The sequence below is a fragment of the Magnolia sinica genome, chromosome 3 (genome assembly GCF_029962835.1).
Source record: "Magnolia sinica isolate HGM2019 chromosome 3, MsV1, whole genome shotgun sequence".
Classification (NCBI taxonomy): Eukaryota; Viridiplantae; Streptophyta; class Magnoliopsida; order Magnoliales; family Magnoliaceae; genus Magnolia; species Magnolia sinica.
This window is the reverse complement of record NC_080575.1, coordinates 9969917-9997218: the sequence shown is the minus strand read 5'-3', so window position 1 is coordinate 9997218 and position 27302 is coordinate 9969917. Positions and strand designations below refer to the sequence as shown.

General features: G+C 40.3%; 1 protein-coding gene and 1 pseudogene across 1 annotated transcript; one reads left to right on the top strand and one right to left on the bottom strand.

Moving 5' to 3' along the window:
* The window catches only part of LOC131239478 (uncharacterized), a 29811-nt pseudogene extending 21486 nt beyond the window's left edge, over nt 1-8325 (top strand).
* On the bottom strand, nt 1747-14581 carry LOC131239479 (probable small nuclear ribonucleoprotein G). Its single transcript, XM_058237200.1, has 4 exons — nt 14417-14581; nt 14293-14315; nt 3316-3437; nt 1747-2030 (listed from the first exon to the last, which is right to left on the bottom strand). Exons 1-4 carry the CDS (start codon nt 14449-14451, stop codon nt 1968-1970), a joined length of 243 nt encoding a protein of 80 aa, XP_058093183.1. The 5' UTR covers nt 14452-14581; the 3' UTR covers nt 1747-1967.
* Nucleotides 14582-27302: the final 12721 nt, after the last annotated feature.

The window sequence follows — 27302 nt, the reverse complement described above, 5'->3', positions numbered from 1 at the left end:
TGGGCCCCACGTTCAGGGAAACACCCGGGTAACACCTAATCCACTCCCAAGTTAACGAAGCGCAAATCTCGTGAGTCGATCATGGCCATCCATCGTGCGTCGCTGGGTGGGGCTGACTGAACATTGGGATGATCCAAAAGGACCCATTTTATTTAAATTTGAGGAATCACGTGACGTAAACGTGTCAAAGTGTCCAACCATCCAACTGTTTCTTTATGATGGACCCACCACGTGTAGGCCATAAAATATAGATCAATTGAATGATCCTAACCATCCAACGCGGATTTCACAACTGGACATTTTATATTAAAGAAAAGAATGTCATAAGCTCTATTAAACCTTCCCGATGTGCAGATCTACTTCCAAGGGCTCTAAATAATTACTAGGATAATAAATAAATAAATAATAAAAATAAATCCAATGGCTTGTTTTCTGCGGTCCCCTATTTCAGCAGGGAAATGGGGTCATTAGCCTGCTGGTAGACAATGAGCCGAAAGCTAATCCAGGCCTTTAAATTTTGAAAAAGATGAAAAGATTCTTGGTAAAAAAGTTGTGCTTCCAATCTATACGAGCATGTGTATTTGTGTCCTCAAATTAGTAGATCTGGACCTTTCATCGTACAAACCTACCATGCAGAAGCCCATGTCCAATAATTGGCTCAATGCCACAATCCCAACCGTCCAGTTGGCAGCTTAGAAATAGATGGCTATAAATAAATAAAAAAGAAACAAAAACGTGTGCGTTAAAATAGGTAACATCACGCTTGCTAGATTCGCCTAGAACGTGATTTCTGGGCTGCCTGATAGAGCATTCCAGATCTGGATTTCTGACTCTGAGATACAGCACGTGTCGCCGACTGTGGCACACATGCTGAGTGGTCGAGAACGATCCTCGTTCTACGATCTATGATCTAGGGGCCACCATGAGGAACTTAGGTTAAACGGATGCTCGTGGCCAAACCATCTGCGGATGAATTTAGAAGAATGAAAAGATCATTTTCAATGGCTAGCATTCGACTTCAAAAATCAAGGGTTAGGAACATCAATGAAGCTTGATTAGTAGTAAAAATAATGGGAATGGCTCAATTCTTCGTAAATCCTCAGCACGTGGCCAACCGAAATATAACCAGCATCACCACTTCGAGCGTGTAGCGATGGGGATTTGAGCAAGAACTTGAATTTGAGTCTCCCATGGCCCACCGAGATCCAGCCACTGATTTTAGAGCGCGGCTTCAGATATCAATCCCTGGGAACCAAAACTGGTACAACCTGCCCCAACTCAGTCCGTTTCAGTTGGTTTCAGTTCCCTTTCAGACTGATATCAGTCTAGGGACTTGTTGTGGACAAAAACCGCCGAGTCGTACCAATATCTGAATGCTGAAATGCTTGATTTTAACATTGCTTTAACAAGAAGAAGCATGGTTCTTTCTCCCAATAACTATTCTTAGAATAGTGAGTAATGATCACATACAACATTGTATTAACAAACAATCTTGATTTCCTGCAGCGGTGTCAGGTGGGCCGCATCACAAACCAGGATGGTCCATTCCTTAAATGGTCTACACCATTAAAATCAACGTACAGCCAACAGTCTGGCTCAAACTTGTGAGTGCGGTCCACCAATTCTGGCACCAGGTGATATTCATGGCCCAGTCCACCCATTTCACGGTTTGGACGTTCCACTTGAAAAACACAAGCAATAAATAAAATGTTAAGGAACTAAAGTGGACATCAGATGCACACATCATCCAACCATAACTGGCAAAAGTCCTATTTATCTTTTCTTTTTCTTTTTCTTTTTCCATCTACATTACAGCAGCATATGAGCCAATGTGAACTGCCTCTGAATGTATAGCATGCGGTAAGATAAACAAAAACAAACCACAATTTGATCCATTAACAATACCAGCTATGTCTTCAACACAATCACAGATGATACACTAACTCAGCAGTCCATCCGGAGAGCAGTTACTGCGTTTTGCTAACTGGTTCAAGAGCTTCAATCATGACTACGCTGTTTCCCCTGATAACCTGGAGCAGCACACAGATGATCTTACTCATCCTACCAACAGTGAAGGAATAATTTTTTTAAAAAATAAAAAAAATTGGCTTGGTTCGGTCACACCAAAATTTTGGTTGCGTTCACAAGTTTGAAAGGGCTCCAAACTTGATGGGCCTTGTGCAGATTCCAAGCAGGTTGGATTCAAAATGGCTGAGCCCACCCACATGTGATTTGGAGAAAGAAAAGTAGGCAACAATGTTTTAAATAATGGTAGTGTGTTGCGCAGCATTCAGCCCTCTAGCATGTAGGGTAAATAGCGTAGCGTGTAGAAACTTCTATTTTTTAGTTTAAAAATATGAAAATTATGATAATTTGTAAGAAAAAAGGCAACAAATATATAAATGCCTAACGGATGATTCATTTTTTCAAGTATAAGCATGTTCAAACAAGTTATTAATTATTATTTATCAAAAGCTAATCCATACATATAAAGTTATAAAAAAATCAATAATCAAATAATTATTGCATCAACAACTTTCTAAGCAAACCATTTATATTAATAATGTATAATCCAACCATAAGTCACAACTCACAAGTATGAAAGGAAATAAAAATCCTAGAGGTTAAGAGGGGTTTTCGAGAACCCTATTTTGAAACCCTTTTTCTTTTTAGTTTTAAGTTGTGAGTTTCACACCAACTTTAACAAAGGATCACCACCATTTTAAGTGAAAGTTAACATAGAAAAGTTTGGTTTTAATTTTACATTTTAAGTTTTTTTATGGTGCGAGTTTTACACCATTTTAAAAAAATAAAAAATACATTGTAGAGTATGCTACAAACGCTACGCGCCATGTAATTGTTGTGCACACTGCAACCCTTGTAGGTTATGCTACATGGGATTTACGCTATTTAGCTACACTACATAGCACTACAGGTACGCTAGGCTATGTAGCTACATGGGATTTATGCTATTTAGCTACACCACATAGCACTACGGGTACACTAGGCTATGTAGCTACATGGGATTTACGCTATTTAGCTACACTACATAGCACTACGGGTATGCTAGGCTATGTAGCATACGCTACGAGCGCTATTTGAAACATTGGTTGGGAAACCAGAGTCCACATGATGTGCTCAGGGGTTTCTCACTCTGCCCCAAATGCAATGCTTTCCAATTCTTTTGGGAAAAGTGGAACCAGTTCCGGTTTGGGCGGACCTCCATAATGAACCCCTGATCCATTTTTTACATACTGGAAACATTGAAAATAAAGCCAATACAAATACCGTAAAAGGAGAAAGAGAGAAACTTACCACCATTCCTATGTCATTTTTCTCATTGCCATTGAGTTCAATGGTGTTGTCGATCACCAGATTCATAAACTGGTCAAATCCACGAAGGGTGCCAACCACAACCCTGTTCGCATTCAGCTTAACTACAACACAGAGTTCCATTTAGTTTGAGATTGAAAGAAATGTTAATGATGATTAGCATCTAATAATTAACAAGAAAAGTTATTTCCAGATCCCTTCTCTTCTTGTCCGTGATAGTAACTCGCATACCATTTTCTCTTTTAGGATCCTCATGCTTCTCTATCAAAGCTGAAGCATCAGTTTTCTAGTGTATAAAAGTAGCAGTTGAGCATCAATTTGCTTCTAAGGCACTGTTAAATTTACTTTGGCTGAATATAGCACGAATGATCCAGAGCCAAATGCTAAACGTTCAAAATCAATGGTGAAAGGTTCAGCCTGTGATTCAAAAACACTGAAGTCACTTGTATCTTGAACTGGCACTATCAGCAGATTTTTATCAAGGGCTCCCAGATTCCAACTCAATTCAAAAGCTGTATGAAATATCAGTAAGCAACAATTGTGAAAACGGTTCAAAATGATGTCCTCCAACATCCACCTCCTTCACCCAGAAGATTATTTCACAGGTTTGTTAATATAGACAATTGATCTTATCTCACTCACTGTAGATAGGGAATGTATCAAAACTCTTTCAGCTTTGAAAATCCCAGACATCCAATGTTCGGCCTTCTCTGGACCATTGTTTTTTCTCTCTTAATCATCTATTTATAGGCCACTTATCTAAGCATTAGTAACATTTGATCTTTAACTTCTTCTTTTTTTGCAGGATTCCCATCTGTAGGGCCTATAAGATGAACTGTTTGGATTATCAAACCATGGGCACTTTTCATATTTTGGTGCATCAAGACACTATTCACGTTATGATGGATCAGGAAAATTATTCAATGAAGAATTATAGGCCTTATGCATCAGAACATGGATAGCTTCATGATGCAATTGCAATTTAATTTAGGTTGCCTGTGTGCCATGTGCATTTTCTTGATGCAAGGTTATCAAATACCACACTGCCACTGAAAGTTTTTCTCCTTTCCCCAAACCTTCATCTCTGGGAAAGCAATGTGAGAGAGACATCCCAATGATAATATGGAGCTTGTAAAGTCCACATGCATATATGCAGCCCATCTACACGCCACTCATATGCAGTGTGGAACAATTGCGAGGTCCAAATCATCCATCATATAGCCCCCACCATCCGGTCAACCTTGAAAATTTAAATAAAAAATAAAAAATAAGGCCAATCGGCTTATCAGGCTGGCCACATTTTTCATAACTAATGGATGGCTGAACATAATTTGGCCAAGTTTTCAAAGCTATCCGCTGTTTTAAAACTCTGGTTCACCTGATTAGTCAGTGGTCTGTTTTTAATACTTCGACGCCATCCATCGATTTGCATGTGAAGCTTGGTGTGCCTCAATAATTTACAACTATGCTCAATTCAATGGTTGAGCATTAGAGCAAGGCATTGAGAGAGGAGCCTGGAGTGTGAGACAGCTTGTCGAGCATTTGGCATCTTGGATAAGTGTATGAAGGTAATGACTAAAGGTAGGATGTTAAGAGATGTGACAAATGTAAGGGTGTGAATCATGCTTTTTTTATTTTGTTTATCCCAAGCTGTAATGCATCCTTTGACATTATCTACCACCCTGACACCCTCTTCATCTATCAAATTGTGTTTGAAGTAACCATAGCAATATCAGTGAAATATGGTCAACTTGCACCATGAATGTATTCCCTAATGAAAACTATATGCACCCAGAAAATGTCCCTAAGGGTATGATGGGAATACACTTAGCTTACACCAAAAAGACACCAAGCGATGTAAGAATTTGACGAGCACACATACCCAAAACCTGTGCAAGCTTGTGTTTGTTCCTGATAACCTTGTTGCATGTGTTCGTCTCATGGACAAACAAAACATGAAGCTGTCTTAATATGATGGCAAGCTTCTTTTAGACATCTGGGTATCAACTGGTTCGCAACCATTATGGTTAGTATTCTCGTTCTGTCAATTTAGATTTTCTCAGATGCCATGACATGCCACTTGGTCAAGGCTTGAAATACTCGAGAACATACTCTGCCAAAAATCTTTCTCGTCTGTGGTAGCTCAGTCATGTTATCGAAAGCAAGAAATTGAATATGTGGGATGCAAGGATCCAGGGCTAGCTACTCAAGGCTTGAAATACTTCAGAACATACTGTGTCTAAAATCTGTCTCGTCTGTGGGAGCTCAGTCATGTTATATAAAGCAAAAAATTGGATATGTGGGATGGAAGGATCCAGGGCCAGCAATGTACCATGTTGTCGGTCACTATGATGCCCTGGTGCTATTGTTCCATTTGTCCTTGCAGCGTTGCAAGCTGAAACAGTGCTGCTGCTAGAGGTCGCATGATAGCTTCATGATTGTATTTGCAATGCAGATGGGAGGACTACAACGCAATTACTCTCCAATCTTTTGGAGAAGCATAAATTTCACCTCCTGAAATGATAGGAGGTATGTAAACCAGCCGATCAAGGAAGAGCAGGAATTAGGAACTTAGAGAAGATGAATCTGGCGCTATTAAGGAAATGAGTGTGGATATTCAGGGTAGAATTGGGAGTTGAGGTGGAGAGAGTTGCTGGGTAGAAAGTATGGGGTGGTGGGCTAAATCTTCTTGGCTATATTGTGCCTATTATTTGTGAAAGTCGGTGGCATCACTAAAACATCAGGTATGGAAAGGAATTGGGTTGAATTTGGGGGATGGAAAAATATCAAATTTTGGGAGGATAAATGGGTGGGAGATATTAAACCCCCCAGAAGGAATCTCGGATGATGAAGAGGTGGAAGAGTTTGTTCGTCTCATGCCAGGTGCTTCACACGATGTCAACGCATCATGCAAGTGCCGATTCGCTTAGATGGTTGAAAGACAAATCAGGTACTTTCTCAGTGAAATCCTTCTATTGCTGGATAAGTGGTGGGAGTGAAGTTGCCGGGTTATGTCCGACGAAGTTATGTCCGACGAAGTTTGTACGGGGATACGGTGCATCATTGAAGGTGGCGGCGTTTGCTTGGCTAGTGGGGAGAAATAAGGTGCTAACTATTGACAGTCTTTGCAAAAGGAATCTATGCCTTCCGAATATCTGCTTGCTCTACTTCGAAAATGCATACTTTGTGGATCATCTTTTCATTCATTGCTCTTTTGCAAGAGCAGTTTGGAATGATTTTTTTTTCAATTGTTTGGAGTAATGTGGTTTTTTCTAGGTTCAATAGATGCCCTTTTGCTATCATGGCACGGTGGAGGTAATGGGAAAAGGGGGGCAAAAATCTGGAGACTGGCTATGTTGGCAGGGCTACGGGGTCTATGGAGAGAGAGGAATGAGCTATGTTTTAGGAATCATAAAGGGAAAACCATAGATGTGTTCAGTAGCGCTAAAGGTCAGGTTGTGGAATGGGCTTTGGCTAAAAATCTCTATTGCCATTTCCCAGTTTCATGGCAGTCTTTGTAAATTCCTGTGTAGTTGTATTTTTGGCTTCAGCCTTTTATTAATGAAATCATCGTTGTTCAAAAAAATCCTCTTCCTCCCCTTTAATAAAATTATGTGATTTCTCAGAAAAAAAAAAAAAAAAAAAAGGAAGATTCCAAAGGCTTCTTCATTCTAAACCTATTTCTTCTCCTCGTTGCTGCTTTTGCAATTCAATAGCATTCATATCTTTGTGTATAATTCACTTATTTTAATTTCCTTTTTTTTTTTTTCAAGTTGTTTTATTCTTGTAAATGTGTATGAATAGTTTCAGGCTTTATTTTGAAAATGGCAAGAGGTACAAGGGCCCGACATAGGCTTTCGTCCCGTCAATCCAGGCCAACCCCATACCCTTTACCATCATACAGTTGGAAGGGTCTTGAGAAGGAAGCGATCCAGAAGAACTCATCCAAAGCTTTGGAGAAAGACTGGGAAGACGCTACCTGTTCAGTGTGCATGGAATTCCCTCACAATGCTGTACTGCTCCTTTGTTCATCTCATGACAAGGGCTGCTGACCATACATGTGCGGCACCAGTTATCGCTATTCCAATTGCCTTAATCAGTTCAAGAAGGCATACACAAAAGTTATGTCACCCCCCCATAGTCAGGTTCAAGACGATCTATGGCATGAATCAGCAGAGAACTCAAGTGTCGGTTTAGGTGCTGGCTGGCCAAATGAAAAACACGTGGTTACGGAGCTTGCGTGCCCCTTGTGCAGAGGGCAGGTTAAGGGATGGACGGTGGTTGAAGCTGCACGTGAGTATCTCAACGCCAAGAGGAGGAGCTGCATGCAGGATGACTGCTCATTCGTTGGTGCATACAAAGAGCTCAGAAAGCATGTGAGGGTGGAACACCCATCTACACGGCCACGTGAGTTGGACCCTGTACTCGAACAGAAATGGAGTAGGCTTGAGCACGAGAGAGAGTGCAATGACGTGATCAGCACTATAAGATCGTCGATGCCAGGGGCAACGGTGTTAGGGGATTATGTGATAGAGAGGGGACGTCATGGCTTCCATACGGATGAGGGACAAGTTGATGAAGATGGGAATTATGAGATGGGTGTGGAGGAGAGCAATTGGCTCAATGTCCTCTTCCTCATGCAAGCATTTGGGTCCACCGGGAATGCAAGTTTCAGGTCACGCCTTAGGCAGCTTGAGAGGGGTCACCGCACATTGGAGGAAGGGGGCACTGGCAGCAGCCCACCCATTCCTAGCACTAGGGATGGTGTTGCTGCTACATTTGAAGGAGAGGGTGTTTCTCCAGCTAGTCGAGGGAGAGTATTGGGCTTGGGGAGGTCCGAAAGGCGGCGGCGGCGTAGGAGCCGGTGGAGATCAGTTATAGATGTGAGCTGAAGAAAATGGAAAAGAGAAGCCAGGGCAGCCAGGCATAAGTTGGTTTGTCATTTGGCAGAAATGTGAAATGATGCTGTCTTATTCCCAGTATAAACTCGGATTTGCCATCTGGAATTGGTGATGTTAATGCCTGATGTCAGTCTGTTGTTTCTATTTCTAATCTATAGTCGCTGTATGGTTTTCTCCTGTTTATTGTAATTAGCATATGATGTTTTCCTCGTGTAGCATTCATCACCTGGTAAAATCTGTGTTTAGTGTTCAAATAATTCCGTCTGCCATTTATTATTTCACAAGCCTAAGGTTGGATGAGAAAGATATAAAAGTATGACACCACTAATAAAAATCTTGATTCCTGAACATTCTTGTTGTTAGGAAAAAAAAAAAAAATCTGATCACGTTCATGCTAGTGGATCTACAGATTGCCAACCAGCAGAGGAATGGTTGGGGCAAAAAAAAAAGGGAGCGTGCACATTCTAATGTTGTTAAAATCGATAGATTGGACGGTTAGGTCAGCATTGGGAATATAGATTATCATGTGATATGACCCATTCATGACAGGACACATCCAGGAGGGAATGGTGGATATTGCTGCCTAACATGCTCATTACCACATACCAAAAGATCAGACATCACATAGATGCCTTGTTATGGGCAGAGTACAGTGTGGGCCACCCAAGAGACAAATACATTGATATAATGTCTGATATTTTAGGTACACAATTGAATTCATTATTTCACCATCTTCAAAACACAATCGCAAGACATCCACCAGAAACATGCTATGTTTGTTTCACTGCTTAGTATATAAACTGTTTCCAAGATTTCACCAGATCAAGTAGATTCATAGCCATTAAAAAGAATTATAGTTCATTCCCCGATGTGTGACATTCCTCCCCCCCTTTTATAAATCTCCATATCCAGCTACCTGGGATAACTATATCAAATTCACCATTCCGCACGCTCAAAGAGATTCGCAAGTGATCCACAAACCCAATGGCAGACAAAAATATGCAATGGAGAGATTATCTTTCTTATATCCCAAAATGCCTACGAGTGCCTTCATTCTACCATCTGTCAACTAACTACCACCACCAAGATGCGAGACTGCCTCGGATAGATTTCCCACCTTGAATAGGTAATGGGACCAATATCTTTCGCCATAACAATCTACTATGAGTTCCACCAATTGTTATGAAAGATAAGGTACTATGAGTTCCACAAATTGTTGTGAAAGATCCTTGTTTTACAATCTACTAACGCCATGTAGCTCATTAACATAGCTTAAGTCACGCGTAGCACAATGTTATATGCTCATTTTGTGTACACTACACACTACGTAGCTTACACTACCAGTCATTTTTTACTAAAACATTAAAATCGATTAATGTTTTCAATGATTTGCTACATTTTTTATTTTTGAATAAAAGTTACTCTTTTTAATTATTTTAGTAAGATAATCTAAGCAATAGTATTAAATTGGTTAGGTTGCTCTTTCTTTACCTTCAGAGTTAATCTTTGCCTATTATTCCTATTATTTTAGGCTGTGTTTGGTTGCACCAAATGTCATTCAATTTCACTGTTAATCAGATATATTTGGTGCAAAATATTATAAAATTTCATGATATTTGGCACAAATTTAATTAAAAATCTAGGGGCGTGCTTGGTTTTCCAATTTTTGGTGCAATTCACAGTAAATGAGTCATCGTTATCTTTTCAAGGTGTTTGGTTAAGAGAAATTACGGTGCAAAAAACAAGAGTCAAATACACGTAAAGTAAACGGTAAAGAAAATTGTAATCATTATGATTTTACATACCAAAAGACCCTTTTTTTTACAGTGAGGCCCCTGTAAAACAGTGTTATAATGTAATCATTGTAGTCGAATGTCAGTGATGTCACAACACAATTACAAGGGTAAGTAATCATTACCCATTTCCAACCAATTACACCATTGTAATTGGAAAACTAAACAGGCCCTAGAAGAAGCTTATGCTACATGCTATGTAGCTTAAGCCTCATGCTTTAGTGGGATGAATGCTACACTACATGCTATTTGCTATTTAAAACACTGATTGGAATCTTGCGGGCTCACTTTCAATGTAAATGAGATTAGAGTTCAGGTGAGGAAGATTCTTAAAAAAGCTAAAGCGGACGTTATTATAGCTCAAGAATCTAAGCTACAAATTATGAACAGAGGCATTAAGGACTCTATCTAGGGGGTCAAAAACAAGGAGTGGCTTGTGGTGGATGCTATATGTACCGCAGGGGGTATAATGGTGGATGGGAACAATGATATTTAGAAGTTGGAGGATAGTTTCCCTGTTCTTTTTCAATGTTTGTTGTCTTGCGGGACATTGTCTCAGGATGGCAGTAGATTTTTACTGTTGTTTATGGCCCTTCTGTGTATAGTCTGTGTGAGCAGTTTTGGGCAGAATTGGATTTATTTGCAGCAAAATTGGAATTTCCCATAGCGCATTGCTGGGGATTTTAATGTAGTTAGATTCTCCTATGAAAAATCGAATGGTGAGCATATATCTAGCGGTTTTTTTTTTTTCCCATTAAAACAAAGGCTTCATGGAATGGGTGGAATGGCAAGAGCTGGTGGATCTTCCAGTAGGGGAAGCTAAATATAATTTGGTCGAATGGGCAGGCAGATCCCATTTTGTCACATTTAGACAGGTTCCTAGTGTTTATAGAGTGGCTTGAAAAATTCCGTTTGCAAGTTAGATGGCTCTTACAGAACCTATTGCAGATCATAAACCTATTGTTTCGGAGGTGTTGGAAGAAGAATAGGGCCTGAAGCTGAATTAGCTTGACTAGAAATAGATGGGTTTAGTCAATTAAGAATTGGTGGAGTGTTTGTGGTCAATGGATACACTGGATTTTGGTTATCTCGTAAACTCAGACTTTTGAAAGATAAGATTAAACACTGGAAGAAAGAATTTATTGACGCTACAAAGGGGGAATTTGATATTTTATTCTGAAAGAGATACACGAGTTTGATGTTAAAGAGGAGGCCGGTCAGTTGTCCTCTACAGAGCGAAAGGAGAGCAAGTTGAGCCTCCAATTATGCTAATTGTATCAAAGAAGAAGAAATCAAATGGAAGCAACGATCTAGAGCCCTATGGCTTAAGGAAGGTGACGGAAATAGGTGCTTCTTCCACAAAATAGCTAGTGCTAAGGCTTGTAGTAATAGAATCGGCTGTTGGGTTGTTAATGGCACATGGATGTCAGATAAGGGCCAGATATGTGATTCAATCATCTAGTGTTATAAGGATCTCTTATCTCGAGATCAGTGGTTGAGACTGTGGTTGAATAATTTGGACTTCCCTCATTTGCCGGCTAAGATTGAAAGTTCCCATCTATGAGGACGAGGTCAAAGCAGCTTTAGACTCTGTGTGGGGAGAAGGGCCCAGGCCCTGATAGCTTTCTAATGATGTTCTTCCAAAAATTTTGGCGGGTTATTAAAAGGGAAGTGATGGAATTCGCTTTTGAATTTTATGATTTTGGGTGCCTATCGAATGAGCCAAGAGCTTCTTTCATAGCCTGCATCTAGAAAGTTGAAGGGGCAGAGAGGATAAGAGATTATGACCCATTTACTTGATTGAGGATCCGCATAAAATCATTGTTAAGGTCTTGCTTGTCAAATTTCAGAAAGTTTTATTGCAGAGTATTTCAGAGAATCAAGGGGTTTTGTGGCGGGGAAACAGATTCTGGATAGCTCTTTAATTGTTCATGGATATATTGATTTCAGGGATAGGGAAAGAAAATGTAGGTTGGTGTGCAAGCTCGACATTAAAAAAGGCATCTGATTATGCTAACTAGGAGTTCCTTGATTATATGCTTGGTAAGTTAAGGTATGGTAAGAAATGGAGGGGCTGGATGTGGGCTTATGTGCAATTGGCTTCGTTTTTCATTTTGGTTAATGGTTGCCGAGGGATTTCTTCAAGGCTTCAAGGGTATCAGGCAAGGCGACCTTTTATAATTATCTCCTTGTTTGTAGTAGTTGGAGAGGCATTGAGCAGGATGCTTCATAAAGGGGAGGAATTGGGTTTAATAAAAGGCTTCCAAGTTTCAAATGGGGGAACGTCGATCAATCATCTCCAATATGCATAAGATACTCTTTTGTTTTGCAATGAGGAATTGCTAGAGTTAACTATCTTGTTGAGCAGGTTGCAAAATATGGTTCCCTCATCTCATGAAGAGGACTCTCTGGTCTGGAAGGCTCATGGCTCAGGTTGCTTCTCCATTCAATCTTTGTATAGGCTGAATGCCAGTTCACCTCATTCTCACTCCTTTTTGTGTCATATGTGGGCTTATGGTGCCCTCCCAGGGTGGCGGCCTTCGTTTAACTTGTGGGAAGAAAGAGAGTGTTAACCATTGACAATCTTCAAAGAAGAAACCATGTCTTCCCAAAATTTGTTTCATATGCGCACGTAACGTGATCACCTATTCATCCATTGCTTTTGCCCAAAGGGTTTGGGACCACTTTTTGGATGCTTTTCCAACTTCCTATGTGATGTTGAAGTCTGTTGTGGATTTATTATGGGCTTTCCATGTGGATTTGTCCATTTAGGGAGATCGTAATAGACGTCGTTTCCGGAATGGAAGCTATTCGCCTTCTAAGGTCATTAGGAAAATTAAATGCAATGTTTTGGGTTGGGCTTCTTATGTAAAGGCAATTGAATCAAATAATCTCTCCTCCATTTTTGAGTTATATAGTTGAGTTGTATTCTTTCGCACTTTTGGCATGCTTCTAATAAAATTCAGTTGAAAAAAAAGTGTAATGATTTTTTTTTAAACATCTCCTAAAATTCCTTTGAAAAATTCAACCAATTTCCCAATGTTTCCCAAAAACAGTAATTCTTTTACGCAAAACTTCCCCCTCCCCCCCTAAAAAAAAAAAGAGTTCTGCACCTCACTCAAAGCCTTTTCAACCTTTTGTTGCACATTATGACCAAACCATTCAATATACTTTCTATCATTTTTAATCTTACTGGGACTAAACCTAAATTGGTTCTCATATTCTCATTATTAATTCCATCTTTCCTAGTTTTCCCACACATCAATCTCAACATTCTCATCTCTACAATACTCAATCTCTGCTTATGTTGCCTTCTAACTACACTCTGCACATAAAATTTTCCCTTATTAAGATTCATAGGCATGCTACGATCACACAACACTATGAAGAGACATCTCCACTTCATCACCCAGCTCCAATTCTACAGTAAATATCCTCATCAATCTCTCCATCCGAATAGTAGAACCAAGGTAATGAAACATATTGCTTTAAAGAATCTCCTCACTACAGAATTTAACTAACATCTCACTGATGAAACTATTCAGATGATTGAAAAATCCTACTCATCCAATCAGTGGACCTTTTCTCATTCAATACCGGCCTTAACCAATATTCTCTTCGACTGTCCATTTATACATCACTAACCAGACAATTACAACCATCCGACCATTGGGTCTTCCTAGTTCCTACAGAAGCTGCTAGGTGATGGGGCCCACCTGATGAACATTCCAATTCATAGATCGTTGTGCCACACGAGTGCAATGAACTAGAGGATAAAGTGGTGTATATGCTTGGGATAGATGAATCCATAATAGTTCACTTGTACATATGCAGATAACCATGCAATAAAATAACAGCAGAAGAAAACACTCATGACCTAGATACAACTGGTTTCACGATACATTACATACAGAGTTAATGAATACAAACGATAAAAAGATCGTGATACAATGAAGGGCCCCTTGAGTGAGAGATCCAGGCAGACTGCACACGTGTCAAAGATCTATGCCATTCATCTGTTAGGGTACCCTGAACATGCATGGACCAAAAAATTCCAACTATCCAAAGTCAACACACGTATGGCTCACCTGATGAGTGTACTACCCTTATTTTTGAAAGATTTCATGTTGACCGTGCGCATTACCTAATCAATGGCCCGGATCTCTAAAATGTGTAGACAATATAAATACAGCATTTTCATCAATCGAAATTCCATCAGGCAGATTTCTGAAAAAAATCATGCATTTCGGAGGTCGTAAACTTACTTTGAAGCTTCTTGTCCATGTATCTGTTTACAGAAAAACAAAAATAAAATAAAATAAAAAATCAGCAAAAGTAAAAGAGAACAACCCTAAATCAGAGCGGAGAGAAAAGGTAGGAGAGTCTTACTTCTTGAGATCCGGAGGCTGGCCTGACCTGCTCATGGCGATGGAAGGAATGGAAAGGAGGGAAGGGTAAGATGGAAAAAGGCAAAAAAATCGGAGAGAGCAGCGAGAAGGGTTTTGCACCTGGACTCCTTCCCTCCGAAACTGTACACATTAAATCTAAGGGCCTGTTTGATTTTCATCGTTTCACCTGAAAACGGTAAATACCCTGGAAATGGGTGATTATTACCGTTCCACCTGTTTGAATATTCATGGGAATTTTATTTCTTGAAAACCGGTTCAAAAGTAGTAGCGGCCATTTCAAGACCCCATCTTGATGTATATGATATATCTGTTCAGTCCATCCATTTTATCACAACATTTTGAAGTATGAGAAGAGAAATGAGCTAAATCCAACACTCAACTAGCCCAGACCAAAAGAAACCATGGTCATAGGAAGTTTTTAACGGTAAGTATTTAATTCACATTTTTCTATGGCGTGGTCTACTTGAGCTTTGGATATGTCTCATTTTGTTCCCTTACATAAATTCATCTAACATAATGGATGAACGGTGTAGATATATGATATGCATCATGGTGGGACCCACAAATATTTGTCATTTTTACGCCGAAAAAGTCAGCCTTCATAGGGGAGCTCTTCCCTGGGAATTGGAAAATCAAACCCGCCCTAAATGCCACCAGCCAATGGTTGGTTGTCGGTACTCTCTGGCCCCACCATGATGTACCGTCCATATATTTTTCAGATCATTTTATGACATGAGGCCAAAATAAGGTATATTCCATTCTCAAGTGGACCACATTACAGGAAACAGTTTTGAATGGGCGTCAACCATTAAAAACCTTTTCGGGCCATAAAAGTTTTGGATCAAGCTGATCTTCGTTTTTACCTTCATCCGGCCTGTGTGGCCTAATCAACAGATTGAATGTCAAATAAACAGTACAGTGAGCCTTAGGAGGATTTTAATGGTGGATATCTAATCACTATTGTTTTACTATTGTGTGGTCCACCTGAGATTTATATCCCTCTAATTTTTGGGATCAATGCCTAAAAGTATCCGTAAAAATGTACTAACGGAATGGATGAAATATATACATCATGGTGGGGCCCACAGAGCACCGACCGGCAGGTGGGTAGCCAACCCGTTTCCGCTTGCGTGGTGACCTTGTCACCACCGATCTCCGTGGAGGCAGGCCCACCGTGTGTTGCGTGTTTTAGCCACTCCGTCCATCCGTTTTTTCCAGCTCATTTTATGCTAGAGTCAAAAATTAAAGCATATCCAAATCTCAAGTGGACCACACTGCAGGAAACGAAATCGGATTGCCTACTGAGTTACTCATTAGGCTCTTATCGTACTGAGTAAACTCAGTTGGTCCCACCGAGAATGCATGTGGTTTATCCACGCCGTCCATTCGTTTTTCCAGATCATTTTATGGGTTCAACCCAAATTGGATGCATATAAAAAGCTCAAGTGGGCCATACCATTGGAAAAAGTGGAAATATTGATTTCAACCGTTGAAACTTTTCTAACGCCCCCAGTGATGTTTATTTGTCATCCAACCTGTTCATGTGATCAGAAATACATGGATGAAGGGGAAAAACAAATATCAGCTTGATCTAAAACCTCTGTTGTCCCCAAGAATTTTTCAACAGTAGATGTTCAATTCACACAGTTTCCGGTGGTGTGGTCCATGTGAGGTTTGGATATTCTCTAATTTTGGATAAAACCTTAAAATTATGTGTTAAAAGAGATGGACGGAGTGGATACAATGCATGAATGACACTGGAGCCCACGGAGTTTACTCAGTACGCTTACCGTACTGAGTTACTGAGTACGCAATCCGCTTCCGCAGGAAACGGTGGGTATAATGATGTCCACCGTTGAAACCTTCCTATGGCCCACAGTGATGTTTATTTGTCATCCAACCCCTTCATAAGGTCACACGGACCTGGACGAAAGGAAAACAAAAATATCATCCCAACAATTTTTCAACGGTTGTCATTCAATCCCCACGGTTTCCTACGGTGTAGTCCACGTGAACTTTGGATATACTTCAATTTTGGGCTAATGCCCTAAAATGAGCTGGAAAACGGATGGACGGCATGAATATGACACATACATCACGGCGGGCCCCACGGAGTCCTGCCACCACGGAGGTCCGGCAGCAATGTCTGTATACTCGTGTTCGATAGAATCATGCGTTAGTTGAGCACTATTTTAAATATGGTGGTGACTCCTCATCATCGCACGTGGCACTGAAGAATAACTATCTAGACCATCCAGTTTGTGGGTCCCATTACTAGTTCATCATTTACAAATAATTACATTGATCAGTGAACCTCTTAAACGTCCAACTAATGTCTCTCAAATGAATGGTTAAAAGTAAAAAAGTGAATGGTCCAAATTCACATGGAAAAATCATATCAATTCATTCTCTCCGACAGTAAATTCAGCAATTTGGACGGTCCAGATTTTTCTGAAAAACTATACCAGGTGTACTGTTCAAGAGTCACCACCATTTATAAAATAGTGCTGAACTGGGAGTCGTGGCATACTCAAGGATGGCCCCGCATCTTTGGACGGTACACACGGGCTTCCCAATTCTGACAAGTGGAACCATGGTTCGGTAATTCAACCCATTGGTGGGGTCTACTGTCGATGGATCATGCCCAAGTTTCTACCCACAGCATTTCAAAGTAGTAGATTCGGTAAGATCCCTTTGGACGCGGATTGCCTACTAACACTGCCACTAGCCATTGACTAGTGTTTGGTGGTCTGTGGGCCCCACCATGATGTATGTGTTTCATCCAAGCCGTCCATCCATTTTTTGGGATCGTTTTACGATGTGAACCCAAAAATGAGGTAAATAAAAAACCCTAGTGGACCACGTAAAGACTTACTTGAATTTTGCAACACTATTTTTCCATTAAAAATCTCTAGCAGACCATTAAAAACTTCAGTGTTGATCATCACTAAAGACGTGAATTTTGCAACACTATTTTTCCAAAGCCCATTTGATTTTCCTAATTACTCTGTAAATTGGTCATCATTGTTTGGTTGAATGTGAAATTGCATCCTCGAAAAACCACCATGTGAATCCATGTAAATTCCATGTGTTTCTATAGGCTCAAAAATGTGGGGGCCACCATGATAAATATGTCATATCCGTTCCGTTCATCTGTTCCACAAGCTTATTTTAAGGTAAGGATTCAAAATGAGGCAAATCCAATGCTGAACAAACTTCAACAGTTGAAAGCTAAAATCTACTGAGGGCCTACGATGATGCTTATTTGTCATCCAAACTGTTTATAAGGTCATGTAGCGAAAACATAAAAATCAGCTTGATCCAAAACTTCCATGGCTCCCATGAAGTTATCAACATATGCATTCAATTCCCATCATTTGTTGTGGTATGGTTCAAGCTTTGGATGTGCTTCATTTCTAGGTCCATGCCATAAAATGAGCCAACACAATGGATGAAGGGTGTGATTATAACTTATATATCACAATGGGCCTCACATATATTACCATGGCCTCATAGCTTTTGCACCCAAAATGTTTTGTGACCTCCATGTTTCAGGAAAAAATTGGATTGACCAACATTAGCTTTTGAATAAGAGTTGTAATTATAAGTGCAAGTAATGGGGCTAGTTTACAATGTATTTGCATTGTAATTTAAAAACCAAATAAGTTATAGAAGGGAACCTCCTATAATGAACTAGATGTTAGAATTCTAAAGGTAAGCCTTATTGATTAACGGTCTGGATTATCCTAAGATTTGTATAGTGTGATTAGGAGTACCAGTGATCCACACTCAATTGTGATTCATATGTGGTAGACCGAGTGAAAATACCTCATTTCAATGTTGAGGTCTTGTTATCGATTTCCTAATGGGGTAGCTAACAATGGACTGTGTGCATTACAACTGTGTTTGACGAATGGTGTTCCAATCGGACTCAAATTTGTGTGGAGCTACCCAGTGATTTCAAACTCCTCAACCCTTTAAACTATATAACAAAACTGAGTCCCTAAGCCTATATATACAACTGAAGCTTTTCATCTCATCATAGTATTTCTCAAATGTAAGGTGGGAAAGATTCTGTCCATCTCCCACCAATACCACTATGACCTCTCAATCAGGTACGCCTTTTATACTGTTTATTTGATCTCCATATTCGATACATAGCATGGTTCTTTGCAATTCCACATAAATTATACACTAAAATCATATTACATTGATACATCCTGAGATGGATATAGGCACGGGTGGTGTGATTCCAAATAACTCTGGCCATTTCCTATGGCATTTGCAGCTTAGTTCTGTAACTATACTGTCGTTGCCTTTTATTACCAACTCTAAATATTCATTTTGCAAATAGAGATTAAAATCGTGGCGAGCCTCTGCTCATTGTGTGACCAAATGAACATAGAGTTGGAGAATCCACCAGCTGATGATATGGACTTCCAAACCGATGCATGGAAGGTTCAACGACAAGAGAATGGTGTTGTTGACATTTTTTATCTATATAATAGCAACTGAAAATTACTAGGAGTGGGAACAACATCCTCCCTCTATTCTAAATAATCCTTCAATTGGCACTGTTCGGTTCATGTAGCTTTTAAGCATCCTCCTTGATTGAACATCTTATAAAAAAGAGGTCTCAAGTCCAACTAGATGGACCACAATTAATGGTCCACCCAAGAAATAACTTTCATTTGATCATGTATGTGCAACATCCAACCCTCCCAATAGGTTGGGCGGACCATGAGGATCATTTTTTTTTTTCAAAAACCAGCCCTATTCATTCATCAGGTGGATCATATCATAGAAAACAATTTCTAACTCTTAATAAATAATAAAATACAAATGTGGTCCACTCAATGAGTATATGTACCTGCATTTTATGCACGTTGATCCTCATGGTGGGCACAACCTATTAGAAGGGTTGGATGTCACATGCACATGGTAGAAAAAAAGTTATTTAAGAGGTGGATTATAAATTGTAGTTCAAAGACCTACTCATAAAGAAAATAATAATAATAATAATAATAAGATAGGAATTAATGGTATATTTATATTGCATTCCAAATTGACACATATGGTACATGTAAAACAATTGAAGATTAATAATGGTACATGTGGCATACATAAGGTGCTTAAACTTGGAAGGTGGCACATGTGATACATTTCGAACTCTGACACGTGCATAGAATATTATGTTCCTAGGTGCATCGTACTTGAGATGAGTTTTCCTCGCTTTCTGATGTAGAGTGGGCCGCAAACACTTTCATGTCCAAGATGAATCAGAGAAGGCCCGATCAGAGACAGAAATCATCAAGACCGTCAAAACCATAAAACAGGCATATCTTGCAAATCGGAATGAGTTACTCGACATACCATATATGATTTTGGGGTAGGACGAGCTACTTTAGCCAACCAACCCGGCTATGCCAGGTTGCCCACATCGAATTTGCGAGATTCCATCCTATTGATAGTGAAATTCCATGTTTAGTTCCGTTTTTACTATAAATAATAAGTTTTAGTTAGATTATAACTCTTCATTCGTTGGGCATTAGGAGTTGTGTCCAACATGAAAAGTGCTTAGATTAATTAGGAGAATAACGTGGTTAAGCCACATACGAAACTTACTATAAAAGTAAATTTACTATTTATAGTAAGTTGCGAATTTCTAGGAGTTTTAGTTTTAGTTTGTTTATGATTTCTTTCTTATTGGTTGGTATCCCTATTTAAAGGGTTGTGAACTCGTTTTTATTAATTAATTAATCAATTTCGAATTTATTAGAATTTATTTCTATTTTCTGCTTTCTTTCCTCGTGGATTCGAGAAGTCTCTGTGAGGAGTCCAGAGAAGTTTCGTGGATTTGGAATAGTTATCCTCTTGAGGAAGACAGTGCTCGACCTCACGTCCTCCCCTGCGTCAATTGGTATCAGAGCGAGGTTTTTCCTCGGATAGATGGCTTCTAACGATGGGTCGGGCAACAATCCTATGGGCGGTGTTCCAGGGAATGTACCTTTAACAGTGGCAGCTTTTCGAAGCAATATGGCGAGAGAATCGGCAAGCCATGCAAGGGCTGCAGGCTTCCATCGATCGCATGGCGGATCGTTTGGCGGAGGCCCTAGGGCAGCTCCGTGTTCATGGTTGTGATCCACCATCAACAATTGCTAGAATTCGTAATCATACTGATTGTAGGGCGACACTATCAGTGTAACATCCTTGATTTTCACTGTTTTGGATTTCCAAAAATCCATCAATTTTTATTTTTATTTTTATTTTATTTAATTAACCTAAATATTACTTAATGACCATTAGCACTCAATGTCAGTTTATACAGGGTGTACCAGTGAAGAACCGCACAAGTCCGGTTAATCATGTAACGTCCTGTCCAACCAGAACAGTGTACTGAGGCGTCCTCGTAGGATTTGCCGCAGGACCGTTCGTTTAAACTACTCATGGTTTGGTGTCATAACTAAATTAAGTTAGGATTAGCCTATTAGAGTAGACCAGTCGGGTTGTGATTGGGCCAAGTGCGGGCCGTCAAGGCAAATGGCCATTTACACTTGGCAGCAGCCCGTGCGGGCTATACCGCGACATAAGAAGGTCAGAAAATTATAAAAATTGAGGGGAGCATAGATCTCACTGGGCTTGGGGACCATCGCAGACCACGGACCCAGTGGACACCCAGAAGTGTAATCTGACACTTGCCAGATGCGCCCCACCAATGCCAAAATTGGAATCTGGCACGTGTAAATAAAACTGAAATGTAAGACATTTCAGCCATCAGATTTCTTCATAATTTATGATAAGGGTCTAATGTATTTTTCTACACCCGCCCACAAAATCTGGGTCCCAATCGTGGCACGATGACTGTTGATCGCGAATCAGACCCGTGCGACCAAACCCCATATATGATCATTCCCAAATTTTGCATGGCCTTTCATCGGGCTATGGAGCACCTATCCTATAAGTTTCATGGCTAGAGGACCACCAGAACTGCTTTAGTTATCCAAACAAGCTCTAGACCGCTCGTTGGTGGACCACTAGTTCCAGAACTATAGAATAATGTCCGTCTCATTGGGCTTGACATCCATCGCGGGAATCGGACCTGGGTACGGTCCAGAATCGGTTAACTTGAGCTGAAGGATGAGTGCATGAGAAGTGCAAATACCCTAAAGGAAGGAGTTGGAACTTAAGTGAATTGAGTCGTCCACTCTTATGCAAAGTTGAGGATTTTAGACCGTCGGTTTGCGACCAAACTTTACCCATGGATTAAGGATATTTTTCTGCTCATATTCATATAGCCGCGGCCCTGATCGACTATCGGTGACCGTTGAACAGACTTCTTATCATATCTGTCGATCGGCGCATCCAAATGGCGGGCCGATCATATCCATATGTAGATCATCATTAGGGTTAGCTATCCTACGGTGTATATTGACTTGTACACCCTATAGTGGGCCCTAGAGCTTAGAAAGACCCTCTCATAGGTCTAGTATAGTAAAAACCCAACACTTGGGGCCATTGTCACCAAATCTGGCATTATAAAAGGCCTTATTTGGGGCACCCACTCTCTCATACGAATTTGCCCTAAGGAACAAAGGAAGAGAGGAGAGAAAAAGGAGAAGGAAGAGAGTGAAGGTGAGAGTGAAGGTGGACCGTAGGCAAGGTGGGATCCAAGGGAGGTCAATCTTGCACCATCCTACCTCTTCTTTAAGGAAGACCCCTCCACTACAACCACAAAAATCGTCCGTTGATCATGTAGGTAAAACCCCTCACCCATTTTTCTTGAAATCCATGTATTGAGAAGAGATTGACATGGATTTTAACATACAAATGCTTGCTTTAGGGATTCCGGCCGTTCAACCCCAAAAATCCATCTTCCTAGGTCGTCTTTCAAGCCTCCAACGATTCATAGGTGCAGACTATTACTCTTAGGTGACCTAGCACCAATTTTAATACGAGATTAATGATTTAGATTGCTTGGATGTTATTTTTGAAAGCCTAGGAAATCCTAGGAATTGTATGTTGGTTGAAATGGTATGGATTTATATGTTTGACTCTCTCTCTCTCATGATATCGTTTATGTTTCTCACATGATTTGATGTATGGATGATCATATGCTCATGCCGTGTTGATTTTTATACGTTGTTGCTTCATATTTCGTATGATTTCATTACTCTTGTGCATATGATTTCTCAACATGGAGGAAGTGTTAACTTCCTCAATAACCCACACCACACACATATACTTTATTTATAATATTAATGATTTGCTTGTAGGGAAATTTGAATTGTATGTTGAGCAACATGAGAACATGGTATTGAATATGTTTGATGTTACATTGGTGTTGGCATGCTATGAGTCACTATTCCTACCCTTGGGTTGGTCAGGAACACGAGGAGAGCGAAGGTGGTTCCATTGGTAGGACCACCTTGAGGCTAAACCCATGGGTTTGGACGAGTATGTATGGGCGGCAGTAGTCAGGCTACATGGGTCGCTTGTACCCGATGTCGTTCCGCCACATACTTTCCTGGGCTCGTACGGTTTAGTCCACTGGTTGACCCACCTAGTTTGTTAACCTTGTTTGTTCACATATGTATGGAAACTGGAACACTCTACCACCGTTGTAGCCCATTGATACCAGATGGAATATTGATCCACAGTCTCGTGAGCCGGGCATGGTGGAATGGGACATTATGTCCGAGTTGTCGGCCTACACTGGGGTGACGCGCCTCCCCATAGTGACCTCGAGCGACCCCACATTCAGCACCCCCATGTGCTTGAAGTCGGGGATGGGGGAAACCCGACGGGGTCAAGGATCGCGGGGGTGTATCACACATTGGGGGGTCTTGGCCTCGCAACTAGTTCAGGACATTTGATACGTGGGGTGTATCAGATTCCCAAATCTGCTGGATGAATGGACTTAACTAAGAACCCGGTTAACATCATCATTGCATGGCATTAGCTAGGTTGGCCACTCGGCAGTCGAGGTCGCACTGAGGGAGTGTTGGCATTGGCGATCGTTAGATGTTGTCACACGAGGGAGCATTGTGGTGAAGGCATACATCATATCATCCTGCATGCATGCATATTAACATGACTAGATAGATGTTTATGATTGATTACTTTTCATTAAATTCTTATTATAATTGATGCTTGTTACAACTTAAGACTAATAGCACCCACTGAGTTGATCACTCACACCCACTCTGGGACGGTGTTTTAAAACACCAACTAGACCCGTTCATAGATGCAGGTGATACAGATTTCGTGGAGCCTGGTGATGCGAGTCTCGAGGAGGAGGACGAGTTCCCTTCCAGTTGATGAGCGGGATCCCATCGGATCAGTAGATGGGTCGTTGGATCGCCGAGTAGCGTTTCAGCTTTATTCCTTGGGACATGCCATTCTTTTTGTGATTTTGTTGGGTGTCACCTTATGCGCCTGTTTGTATTCTTTTGAGCATGTATATATATATAGGTATAATTGATTTTCAGTAGACTTGTGTGGTTGTGCTTCATGTTCCAGGAAATTTCAGAATGCGCATTTAGACTGGATTAATCGCATATTAATGAAAACTGATTATAAGTGACCCCGGGAACTCGGGAGTCGAGCGTATGCACGACCCCCGATTTTCAGGGTGTTACAATCAGTGAACTATAGGATCACTCCTAATAAAGTGGGATCTAACAACATGATTTCACAGCATTCTAGACGAGGCAATGATCAGATGGATCGGATGGATCAAGAATTCAAGATGAAAGTCGATCTTCCTAGTTTTAATGGTCAACTCTACTTCAAAGACTTCCTCGATTGGTTGCTTAAAGTCGAACGTTTCTTCGACTACATGAACATAATGGAAGAAAAGAAAGTTAAAATCGTGGCCTACAAGTTGACGGGTAGAGCTTCAGATTGGTGGGAACAACTTCAACTCGAACGAACGAGACGGATGAAGGCGCCAATCCGCATGTGGTCGCGGATGAAGAAGTTATTGTGCATACAATTCTTCCCTACCAATTACGATCAGGTATTATTCTAACAAAATCAAAATTATTGGCAAGATAACCAATCATTAAAGGGTTATGCAGAGAAATCCTATTATTTGTCGGCGAGAGGTGACCGGGTCAAAACGGAGTTGCAATAGACCACAGAATTCATCAGTGGCGAACATGTGACCCTTATGGGAACGGTGAACCAACTCAAGACTTCTAAAGTGGAGGGACAATCTCTCATGACTGAACAGGCCTTTGTTAAACAATCTGAGGAAACGGGAGATATATATGCATTAGTTGAAGAGAAAAAATATGTGGAACCTGTGAATATCGTAGAGGATTTGGAACCAGTATCGCAGGAGTTCAAGGGGGTTGTGCTCGATGAACTCCCTAATAAATTACCTCCCATACAAGATATGCAAAATCACGTTGATCCCGTCGTAGGGGCAAGTTTGCCTAATTGCACACATTATCAGAAGGAATGTGAAATCTTGGAGATAGAAGTGAAGGAACTGATTCATACTAGCTAAGTCAAGGAGAGCATGAGTACATGTATTGTGTCAACTCAAGAGCTTAATGTCATGTATAAGGAAATGACTAATAAACATCGGCATCAAAAGTTATCTCAAAATCATGAACCAAGTCCCTTGAGTAACTCGAGGACGAGTTTTTTCCAAGCAAAGGGGTCTGATGTAAGAAGTGTCATAGATACATTCCTAGCATGGTTGGACCAAAGGAAGGTGGACTATAAATTGATCGTAACTTTTGATTCGGGTATCTTTACTGCGCACCAGACCTAGTATCATGAACCGAAGCAATGCGAGAACTCGAGGATGAGTTCTTTTGAAGTCGAGGGGACTGATGTAGAGCGGGCAGCAAACACTTTCATGTCTAAGATGAATCAGAGAAGGCCCGATCAAAGACAGAAATCATCAAGACTGTCAAAACCATAAAACAGGCATATCTCGCAAACCGGAATGAGTTACTCGACATACCATATATGATTTTGGGGTAGGACGAGCTACTTTAGCCAACCAACCCGGCTATGCCGGGTTGCCCACGTCGAATTTGCGAGATTCCATCCTATTGACGGTGAAATTCCATGTTTAGTTCCGTTTTTACTATAAATAGTAAGTTTTAGTTTGATTATAACTCTTCATTCGTTGGGCGTTAGGAGTTGTGTCCAACATGAAAAGTGCTTAGAATAATTAGGAGAATAACGTGGTTAAGCCACATACGAAACTTACTATAAAAAGTAAATTTACTATTTATAGTAAGTTGCGAATTTCTAGGAGTTTTAGTTTTAGTTTGCTTATGATTTCTTTCTTATTGGTTGGTATCCCTATTTAAAGGGTTGTGAACTCATTTTTATTAATTAATTAATCAATTTCGAATTTATTAGAATTTATTTCTATTTTCTGCTTTCTTTCCTCGTGGATTCGAAAAGTCTCTGTGAGGAGTCCAGAGAAGTTTCGTGGATTCGGAATAGTTATCCTCTTGAGGAAGACAGTGCTCGACCTCACGTCCTCCCCTGCGTCACTTTCACTCAACATTTTGGCAAACTGATATCTTTATTAACCACAATGGCACTTGTGACTAAGACCTGAGACATTCACCAGGCAAGATCGAATAGAATATTAAAAAAAATAATAAAAATAAACATGACTATGAGAGGAGGGAGCTGTTGGAGAGAGATGGGTGGGTGCCTGGTGAAGAGGTGTGCCAAAAGGGGTTTTAAAAACAGTAAGGATTTTCATCCAGGAGGATTCACTTTCCTTTGTAGCAAAGAAAGCAAAAGCAGCTTGAACTGAAAAAACAGAATCTGAGCTGCTTTGGGCACATCCAAATGTAAGAATAAGCTACTTCCATGGAACAAAATTTCATAGACTTGTTTCCACGCATCTAGCTAATCCTTTAGGGCCTGTTTGGATAGCTATAACTTTTTTAAAATGTAACAAAGCTACAAGTGACTCCTTAGTGATGTGTATGGGCCATCAGGGATTAAATACATTAAGAAATACTTTTATTGTTGGACTCCAACCAATCCAGAAATTTGGGTGGGCTGGAATTTGGTGATGAGCGCAATAATTGTTACCTATAAATGTTTATTTTGGGGCAATATGGCCCACTAGATTTGAAGAGGATTTAAGTTAGTTATCTTACCATTTTAATTTTATTTTTGGACTTAATTAGTGCATGATTAAAGGCCCATTCCAATTGGAGTCTTAATGGGCTAGTCTTCTAGTTAATTGATGGGCCTTATAACCTTGGTTGGGCTGGAACTTTTGATAGGCCCGTTGAGCTCTTGAGTCCTATATTTATCATGCCATTGTGACGGGTCTTATGGGCCAAATACTCTAGTAGTTGGGCCCTTGCTTGCCTCCTATAATAAATCTATACTTGGGCCGAGATATGAGGACCAACTTACTTGTGTTAAATATAAGGATTTCTCATATATTGGGATAATAGGCTGTCCATTAGGCCGATCACAATGAGTGAACCCATGACCTTATATATTTGTTGCCTTTTTTCTTACTAATTATCATAATTTTCATATTTTTAAACTAAAAAATAAAAGTTTCTACACGCTATGCTATTTACCCTACATGCTAGAGGGCTGAATGCTAGGCAACACACTACCATTATTTAAAACATTGTTGCCTACTTTTCCTTCTCCAAATCACATGTGGGTAGGCTCAGCCATTTTGAATCCAACCTGCTTGGAATTTGCACGAGGCCCATCAAGTTTGGAGCCCTTTCAAACTTGTGCACGCAACCAAAATTTTGGTGTGACCGAACCAAACCAATTTTTTTTTAAAAAAAAAAAATTATTCCCTTCACTGTTGGTAGGATAAGTAAGATCATCTGTGTGCTGCTCCAGGT